The following is a 10,296-nucleotide window of genomic DNA, read 5'->3' as shown; positions in this document are numbered from 1 at the left end:
TCACCATCAGGTTAGTTTCACTGGAGCAAAAAGGTAAGAAAGCATTTGACTCCATTTTTGATGTCTGGCCCCTGATGATGTCAGGCCCATGCCTCCCTTTTCCTCTCTCATCCCACGCCGGGCAAACCAATAAGAAGTCTGAAAACACCCACTTGGCATGGAGAGTGGGCAGGCGGCGTGGGGAGGAAATTCAAACCAAACAAACCTGGGAACCCTCATCTGGGCCCCCACCCCAAAGGCAGTAAAAATTACAGCCACTCTCCTCTGGCTCAAGACATTCTAGACTAGCTTAGATGTCTGCCCTGCTCTCCCCAGAAAGTCCCACATGAATAATAACCCTTTTCATAACCCTCTTAGCATATGTGTTTGTCTTATCTTCGATCCTAAAATCCAAATCGATGGGCAGGAGATGATCCTGCCATCCACAAGGCAACCACATAACAATCGGTGGACTGAACACTGTAGCTCAGGTTATGACCACCACCACCTGGGAGTCTCTCTTCTCTTGCTCTTGGCTTACGCACCGGCTCTGATGACAGACAGGCATGTCTCACCCGAACCACTAGAACTACGAACTGCCTTAACTAAATTTCCCATAGTCATAGGGCCCATCGGCTGAAAATATCCCACAGTGGGCATGGTTTCTTTGACCCAACAAGTAATAACGCAAAATAAAATGAAGTCTTTTACATTTAAAATTGGCTTAACAAAACGGGACCCCATGGACCCTTCGCCACAGCCAAAATAGTTAATACAACCCAATATAGACAGGTTAAAACAAGTCCTACAGGAATCAACATTTACAAAAGGAAGGAGACATCATTCCTGCTGTTTGCCTTCTGATTGCCCAATTGGGCCAAAGCTCAAACCTGATAAAAGTGCGTGACATCTAACGGTGGATAACCACAATCTTAATTCCACAGTACACCGTTTAAGGCTTTCGTCCCTAATGCTATTAAGGTGACTGACTGTCCAACAGGAACTGGAAGACACGTTGTTATGATATATTTGGCTAACGTATTCCATAAGGTTCCTGTGCCCACACTCTCAGCCCCAATCTGCCTTCACCTTGGAAGGAGCACAGCACGTCTTGACCTGCCTGTCCACAGGATCCTTTGCAGCGCTGCCTTCCCGCTCAGTCTCTGCAGCCAAGGGCTTCATCACATTCACCTCCCTTCAGGGATGCAAGTATGCGATGACATGGGCCTCCTCTTCCAAGATTCATTTGATGCACGCCTTCGAGGACTACAGAGAAGCTCACTAAAAGGAATGGGCCACCGCCCAACAAAAAATGTGAGGCCCCACCATATCCGTTAAGTTTGAGGAGCCATTTTGTCAGTCAAGGGTTGCTCCATCCCTGACGTTGTCAGAAAACAATTCGTGGCCTTCTTCTTGCCATCCATAATGTTAAAACAAACCAACAGTCTTTTAGGACATGTTTGGTCCTGCCTCATTGAAAAGGTCCACAGGAATTACAGTTCGCTTCTGCTGTCATTTGCAAACGGCCCACTTGTATGGAGTCCCTTTCAACAAAAGGCTCCAGATCTGCCCAAACTGCCCTGCAGTAGGCACTTGCATTAATGACCCCCAGAGACGACTCCATTGTGGAGATTTTAGCAGTCTCCTTTCCCGCCTCTTGGGATCACTGGGCCACCGACGATGGCCATAAGCTGCCCATGGGCTTCTGAGGCAAGAAACTGCCTGCGGCCGCCCCATGCCACACGCCATGAACTGTGGCTGCAGAGTGGCCTTCTGGAGACAACGGCCCTCAAAGTCCCAGAGCCTGTGACTCTCCACACCCAGCTGCCCCTTAGGCCTGGGATCGCTGACACAGCACCCTACAGACTCAGCACAGTTAGAGAGGCCTCCTTATTAAAGTGGGAATGCTACTTACAGAATGATGCCAAACCTGGACCTTCTGCCGTAGCCAGCCTACAGGAAGGAGTGGCTTCTTCTGTTCTCAATCCCTTGCCAGCCGCAGTGGTGCTGTAAGCTCCCTCCTCCCAGACCCAGGGGCTACCTGGAGAGTCCCCTGGGATGAACAAAGAAATCGGAAAGGGACTCCTGCTCCTTCACCGAAGGCAAGGTCGCCATAACACGTGGCAGAGTCCACTGCTGAGCAGCTGAACCAGGATGACCCTGGCTGAGGCCAGGACTCAAGAGCCAGCACACGTGGCCAAACTTCATGCAGTCTTTTTCGCACCAGAAGACGCTGAGTCAGCAACTCATCCAATACGTGTATTTTGTACAGTCCCTAGGGCTATGACTAATTATCTGGCCAATGAGTCTGATCTACAGCAATAACAACACTTCCTGATCTGAGATCATCCCCTTTGGGCTAAATCAAACTCTGGGAATTTCTTGCCTCATACATACTCACAATATCAACCAAGGTTGCACATCTGCCCATACTAAAGCTCTAGCAGAAGGCCTCAGCAAGACACTTCTTGTCCCCTTCAGAACTCCAGACGCTATTGACGGTGGCCAAGGCATGCATTCCCCCTCTCAAAATGCTCTTCAATAAAACATTCCATGAAACTTCCGCCTGCCACACTGGCCTCATGCTGCAAACCTCCAAGAGCCCAGTGTTGGCTTACTTAAGCAAGTTCAAAATCAGTTAAATGAAAGGTGGCACATTTCAGTCATCCATCAAACATCAGTGGTGAACTGGAGTAAGAGTCTGATTCCATCTGCCATATCTGAGTACTGATGGCTTTGAAGCCTCAACCCTCCTCCTCCCACTTTTTGTCTCACATCTGGGCAAGTCTATAAGAAGGCCCATGAATGTCATTCTTTGGCACCTGCTGGGACTTTAAGAACATGCAAACCCTCAGTCTCATTGTGATCCCAATCCCAATCATGACGAAAACCAAAAGTCCTTCTCCCTCCAAAAGGTCCTATTATGAGAATAATAAACCTGTTCATACCTCCTTGGGGGAGGGGTTATCTGCAGGGTGTCGTCAGTCTTGATATCCAAACCAACTTGGGAAGGAAGACTGATTTCACCCTTGGTAGGGACAGGCACAGCTATGTATATCACTCCCTTGCTCATAGACTTCCAAGTGCCCCATTGTTCAGTGAGTTAAATAGAAATCATCATAGCTACAGAAGTATCTTTCTAGCCTTACTCTCCACTATTCTTCTTTATAAACATTATGCTTCAAATGTTATTATTCTTAGAATATATCCGGTCTTCAATTGCCTCCATTTTCTTGCTTACAATATACATTGTCCAGAGTTTTCCCTTCCTCCTGCCATCTCTATTTACTTCTTCTTCAATATCACCTTAAAAGCTAGCTCCTGCATGAACCAACCAGACAAGACCTCTCCCTACTTTGAACCTATGTCACCTTGTCTTACTCTCTAGTAGTGTTTACCATGTTCTTGGTTTATTTACTACTATGCCTATGAAAATCTTGGTTTGTTTGCTACTAAGTCTATGAAAATCTTGGTTTGTTTGCTACTAAGACCACTAGATGATAACTTTTAAAAGATATATACGTAAAAAAATTTTCTTTGTCTTGCCCCTTCACGAATGGTATAAAAGCTCTGTGTTAACTAACATTAAATTGTTATCTGTTCAAGAGACAAGTGTCCGTATATATGATCTTCGTCCGTCGCCTATCCGTCTCTCCTTCAGAACATCTCACGACCCTTGTGGGGCTGGCCCTCGCAGAAAGTAGGTCCTAGTGGGAGGTGTTTGGGCCATGAGGGCAGATCCCTCATGAATGACTTGGTGCTCTCTCCCATGGTAGGGAGTTCATCTGAGACCTGGTTGTTAAAAAGAACCTGGCACCTCCCACCCCTCTTTTGCGCCCTTTCTGGCCATGTGACATACCAGCTCCCCCTTCACCTCCTGCCACAACTGGAAGCTTCCTGAGGCCCTCACCAGAAGTAGATACTGATGTCATGCTTCTTTTACAGTCTGCAGAACTGTGAGCCAAATAAATCTGTTTTCTTTATAAATTACCCTGTCTTGGGTGTTCTTTTATAGTAATGCAAAATGGACTAATACAATGTATAAAATGTATGACTATCTGCAGTACTCTAAAACCAGATGTTGGAATAGTTTTTAAGGTAGTGGAGAATGTTAAAAACATCATAAATGAAAGGGTAAGATACATGTGACATAAAGAGAAGGCCATTTATCTCAATAGTAGGGCATTATTTTTCTTACTGATAAGATTATTCATGTTGAGTTTTCCCTTCTATATTTTTAAATATTCTATAAAACATGAGATAATTTTAAATGGTTGATAGCCATGTTTAAGTGGTCTATAAGAATAACTACAGAATGTGTCTAATTGAAAAATAAAGTCCTTTGAATACATTTTATATTATATATTATTATATATTATTTTTTAAAAGTATTATAAAACTGAGGGAAACCATCATATAGTGTCATGTGTATTTGTAAACTGACCCACCTAATGTTTCAGTCAGTCCGGTTCCCATGCCTACAAGCAGTTATACATCATGGTTCTCTTTGGAAAAGAAACACAAAGTAGTGGAAACAGGACTGCAGAGAAAAGGGAGAGTAGGAAAGTCTCCGAACTCCATAAAAAAAAAAGCCTATTTTGATAACATCCTCATGTTCTTTAAGACATATTATTAAATACTGCTCACAAAAAGCATTATAGGTGATCATATTTTAAGCTTTTGCTTCCTTACATTAAACAGTGAGGCACAAATAAGTCCTATTATCATAAGATGTCAGCTAAACTAAAGCTGTATTTCTGGTTTTATAAACATTTACACTTATGTTTATGATTTAGTAATCTCGAACCACATTTTTACTTTAAGTATAGAAAATCTAATTAATTTCCAGTGTAATACATTAAAAGATACCCATGCTAGATTTCCTCAAAATTCACACAAATAGTAAGCCTTTTGCAATACTATGAAGTAAGGAAATACAGAAATACTATGAAGTAAGGAAATTGGAATTGAGGAAATGTGTGGTCCTGTACATACACGTAAAGACAGTAAACGCGCATCAGCAGCAAGGCTGGCAGGGTTTGGCTGGTCAGTCCACTGGTTTTCCAGGTGATAATGAATTTGCATTGATTTAACTTCCCTATTTTGTCCAGGTCCTCTGAGGATGGCAGCATGCACCTGGAGTGGGCGTGGGCTGGGAGAACAGAGCAGAGAATGCAAAGCTGACGGGCTCACCTGGTGACCAACTGACTTCATGGCCATGAACTTGGTCTCATTTGTTTAGTTTTCTCACCAGCTGAGCTAACTCATCTTTAAGGAAGAATTATACAAACATTTGTAACATTCCAGGGTTTCTATTTTTCTTTTCAAAAGAAATATGGCTATTAAATCTCCAAAATATTTCCTATCATGTCACAGAATCAGGGGAACTTTATAGCAAAAAGATTGCTATGAAAAATCATTTCAAAAACAGTTTAGGATATTTAGAGGTCTAAAACAGTAATTTTTAACAAACTGGAAGTAAAATCTAGAGCAAAATGCCACATTTGCTCAGAGATAAAACAATAAAACATATAAATGGTTGATAACCAAAGCAATTGCTTTTTAAAAATCAGACATGGGGGTTTCAAAGGCCTCAAAGTAGGCAATTAGTAATGCTATCATTTGGAAAAAAAGAACACTTAGAAGGGAAATCTAGAATCCAGGAATTTTTGTCCTGGTTGTCATTCTATAACATAATAAGTCACAATTATCAGTGTCTTCATTTGTAGAATGGGAAACTGGGCTTGATGCTTCTAAGAACCCTTCAAATTTTGAAGTACTAAGAATTCTTATTCTTGTCAAAATTATATAAATCACATGAGACTTTTTTTATTTATAGATTTTTTTTTTTTAGTCCATGACAAAGATAGAGCTCCTAAAATGTTCTAAGATAAAACAAAATAAAACAAGTCTGTCTTTTTGAATCAAAAGTCTCTGTGTAAGAATGGGAAGATAACTGTACAAAACATTCTCAGAAAGCTGTTTTTCATAACCTGAGAGGAGGCAGGGATGCCTGGACAATGTAGAATATACCTTCTTATACTAATTATTTCTAGTGCAGCGTGGCAGTATTGCTGAAAGTTTTTTAAAACATTGCCAAGGTAATTTTCATATATTATCTAGAAATTTAACTTCCTTTACCTTTAAAAATCCTTGCACAAGTGAAACCTGAATTTCATCTAATATATGTCTGTCTTCACTTGATGGTACTGCTCTAAAAGCTGGATGAGTGGACTTGGGAGCATGAAGGAGCATGTGTAAAATTGTTTTTTACCTTGCAAATCCTCATGTCTCCTTTAGGGTAGTCTTGAAAGAAAAATGACATTGGAAAGCAGAAATGGTACGAAAGACTCGCAAACTAGAGCTGCAAAAACTAACGTCCTCAACAAAGCAAACCCCCATTAGAATATCAGGCCAAAGGGACATAGTAAAACAGAATTCATAAGGAAATAGTCTCAGATCACTTGAACCTTCCTCTTTATACAGCCACTTTAATTAAAAAGACAGAAACCAAAGATATGTTATTTCTAATTAAATATCAAGATGAGTACAATCCAAATTTGCTGCGAATCAAGATATTGTAAAAGGATTTATTGTGATTTGCTCATTTATTTCAACCCAGTCATCCCCCACCCCTACTCATTTTCCTTCAAGAAATTCTATCAAATGTGCTTCAAATTCTTATTTTGTAAGAAAAATTCATCAACTTCTGTACAAATCACCATTGAATCACACTTGAGGCAGCCAAACTGACATTACAAAAATTACAAAAATTAATGCTGAAATCTGAATGGTTACAATTAAAGGGAAGAGTCACCATTTAGGGTCAAATAGCAACAATATCCTAAAAGCTTTGCTATTTTTATATAGAAATTTATTAGACATTTTAATAGCTTTTTCAGTTAAGGGATATATCAAGTGCTTGAATTTTTAATTATTTTTTCTAACTTTCTTCAGATGAAACTTGTAAAGGATAAATGAAAGATGTTTTCTGCTGAAATAGTTTTTTTAGGTTTCTAGGATTAATAATGCATAATGGTTCTAAAGACGTCTTTAAAACAGTCATATTTTATTTGAAAATAAACTGATATTTTAATTTTTGTTCCTTTTCCCCCCTATATTTCCTGATATTTACTGGATTTATATAGCATCTGTCTTCCAAAATTTGACTGTCTTGTAGGCTTACAGATTTAGAGTATTAGGACAACACAACATCAGTTGTCAAACACTAACTCTACTTTTTCCTGAATAATTCTCTATTGTCATTTTTTGGAGAATAGTAAAAGTGATGTGACTACAAAAACAAACAAACAAACAAACAAACCACAAAGCAGTGGCCAACTGGTACATCCATACAAAGGAAGAAGCATGAGGATGAAAAAAAAAAGCAAGAAATTCCAACTTCAAAGAAGCCATCTACCTAACATTCTGAAATGTGGCTTCACTCTATCAGAGACTCATCAGTGCTTCAGGGAATTGATGAGAAAAGCTGCACTAATGAATCTACCACTTTCTTGAATCTTAGATAAGGCTGACGTTTAACTATCACTTTATCATGTGATGAAACAATTCTTCAGAATAAAGACTTTTTAAATTTTTCATGTTTTATATGCAGACTTACCAGCCAAAGTTCATCAGCATTTTACTCAGATATTGTGTTACTAATTACTAGGTATTCTCAGTATTTTTGACTAGTATCTCGTTGTCCTTAGGAAATAATGGCAGTCAGCCAGTTGATGAATTCCTGGTGAACACTTAAAATGCTTAATGGAATATTAAGTGCCAACTATAGCCTTTTCTCAGGTAATTATAGGATCTTAAACATAACCCACAAATAATGAATGCTATATTTCACAAAATGAGCCTTATGAAATTAAAGGAATTAAAGTTTCATATTCTGACTGTATAATCTGACCTAAAAAAGAAACAGATTTACATATTTTTAGCCCTATTTTAAAAACTCCTGAATTTAACTCAAAGAAGGAATCAGCAAAGATTTCTAGAATCTAAAGTACTATCTAATCCTATCTTATTTATAAAAATATGGAAATGTAGGTTTTATTTCAAACATAATGCACTGGAGAACACAACCAGTTTAAAGGGAAAGCAGGCCCCTTTAGAACTACTGATGCAAGTTAACTTACTACTTTAAGCTATGCAATGACAGCTACCTTTAAGTCATCAAGATAACAGCTTGGAGGCTGATTAAGGAAATTTACCTTTCAGCTTAAATGGCAGAAAGTAAACTGAAAATAAAACAACAAAGCCTTGTCTATTATTGATGGCATCAATTAATGATTGCTTTTATTTATATCTAAATGTGGCCCAGTCATCACAAAGGTGCATATGCTTACATAAAGCTTAACTACAATAGCCTCAAATTCCTAAATACTGAATTGAACATAAGAACCTGTGATTAGAGACACTTGGTTACAGATGTAGACATATATCTCTGGTTATTTCCTCAAGTTCACATTCAATCATGTCAACTTTTTAAACATATTAGCTGGTTCTCTAAGTATTCAACCCTTTATGTTGTACTGTAAATGGTTTTTTAAAATAAGTCTCCAAAAAAGCTTAGTTCCACTTTACTATTATGAACTTAGGAAGTATTTTCAAATTTATACTTTTAAATCTTTTATTACAGAATATTTTATACTTAAGACATTTCATCTTCATGTACTTATTTGTATGATTTTTGTTTCACAGTCTGCTCTAAAAATCCATAGAACAATTTCATATGGAGAGATTTAGTAAGTAAACCATATTGTTCTGTGCAAACAACAATTTCACTAATCTTTGAAAAAGCCCCAAACTATGAGCTACTTCATGAATTGCACTAACTTTGGGACCTTGAGAAGTCTGGTCTCATGAATATCCAAACTCTCCATTTAAATCCTAAAAGAATTTACCATTTCAAAACTATCTCCAAAATCTATTTATATTAGACATTGCGACAGTTTGACTCTCAGCTACATTATCTAATACCTTATCATCTGCACCAAGACCATTCAATAATCATTGCCCTTAATCTTTTCAAATAGCAAACTTGAACACACTGTAAATCTTTTAAGAATCTTTATTGACTTTTTTTTAACAATTCAATCTGTTGGATTTCGATGCAGTTTATTAAAAAACTTTAGTTTCATATAAACTGCAATCAAAAACGTAATTTATTTTGTCAAAGAAGTTATCTGAAGTTGCAAGTCATTTTTAATATGCAGAACAGTAAAACATAAGCATGCTCTTGGATGCAGGTGCTCCTGTGTACTATGGAGTTATTTTGAAGAGCTTGCTAAGGTCTGCAGGCAGTTTATGGGATGCAATTATTTTCTCCACAATTTAGGTACATGAGAATAAAACTGATATTGATGAATAACGTATTTTTCTCAAAAACGTTGAGGCAGCTTTTGTTGAATGCTGTGTACACTTGCTACACCTCGAACGGTACTAAGAGAGACAGGCAAAGAGTCCAAGTTCATGCTGAAACTTGAAAACTTCCCTCCACACCTGTCGAGGAGTTTCAAGGAAAGGAGGAGGGGAAACACGATACACAGTTGTTCATCGTCTTACACGAACAGAACACACCAAGCTACTTCACAAAACAAGGAAGCAAATCCCCTGCACTGCTTTCAGCCAGTCAGTGGTGTCTACAGTGGAGGGTGGGAGTGGAGGAAGCCTAGGACGGGGCAAAGCTTAAGTCTACACCTCATGCAGAGCTGTCCTTGTTCTGCCCGCTAGTGCTGCTCAGACATCCGAATTGGAACTGAGGTTTGTCAACCTGGGGTCCGCATTGATTTCGTATCTGTAATGATACCCTTCCATGTGATCCCTGCAGGCATCTCTGATGTTGTGCATCCACTTTTTTATCCCCTTGCGGTTCAAATACAAGACCAGGAGGAAAATCGCGCCTATCAGGGCTAACACAATCCCGAGGAAGACATAAGAAGTCTGCAGGGATGGAGGGGGGAGGGGGTCACAGTCCAGGCCGGCGCTGTGGAGCTGCAAGAGGGCGCGATTTCTCATTTGCTCCGGGAACGCGCAGAAGAGCCTGGCCTTGTCCTGCACCACCTCTGTCTCCTTGAGCCAGGCCACCATGTCCACCATGCGGCAGTCGCAGACCCAGGGGTTGCTGTCCAGGAAGACCCTGACGTGGGGCAGGCCCTGCAGCTCGGCCAGGGTGCCGTTGCCCAGGACCTTGAGCGCGTTGTCCTCCAGGTGGAGGCTTTCGAGGTGCGTCAGGTTGCGGAAGGACACGTGGGCCAGGCTCACCAGCGAGTTGTTCCTCAGGTCCAGGTGCCTGAGGCCGGGCAGCTG

The 10,296-nt window shown here is 39.9% G+C and overlaps 1 protein-coding gene across 1 annotated transcript; it reads right to left on the bottom strand.

Annotated features, from left to right (window-relative positions):
* Positions 1-8,252: 8,252 nt before the first annotated feature.
* Positions 8,253-10,293, bottom strand: LOC103265671 (trophoblast glycoprotein-like; the record flags this gene model as incomplete). Its single annotated transcript, XM_008063325.1, has 1 exon — positions 8,253-10,293. A coding segment is annotated over one exon (567 nt), but the record flags the coding sequence as incomplete, so codon positions are not given.
* Positions 10,294-10,296: the final 3 nt, after the last annotated feature.

Source organism: Carlito syrichta, unplaced genomic scaffold (assembly GCF_000164805.1).
Source record: "Carlito syrichta isolate Samal-C Ts95f unplaced genomic scaffold, Tarsius_syrichta-2.0.1 Scaffold306748, whole genome shotgun sequence".
NCBI classification, from domain to species: Eukaryota; Metazoa; Chordata; class Mammalia; order Primates; family Tarsiidae; genus Carlito; species Carlito syrichta.
The sequence above is the reverse complement of the archived record's forward strand: the minus strand, read 5'-3'. Positions and strand labels throughout refer to the sequence as shown.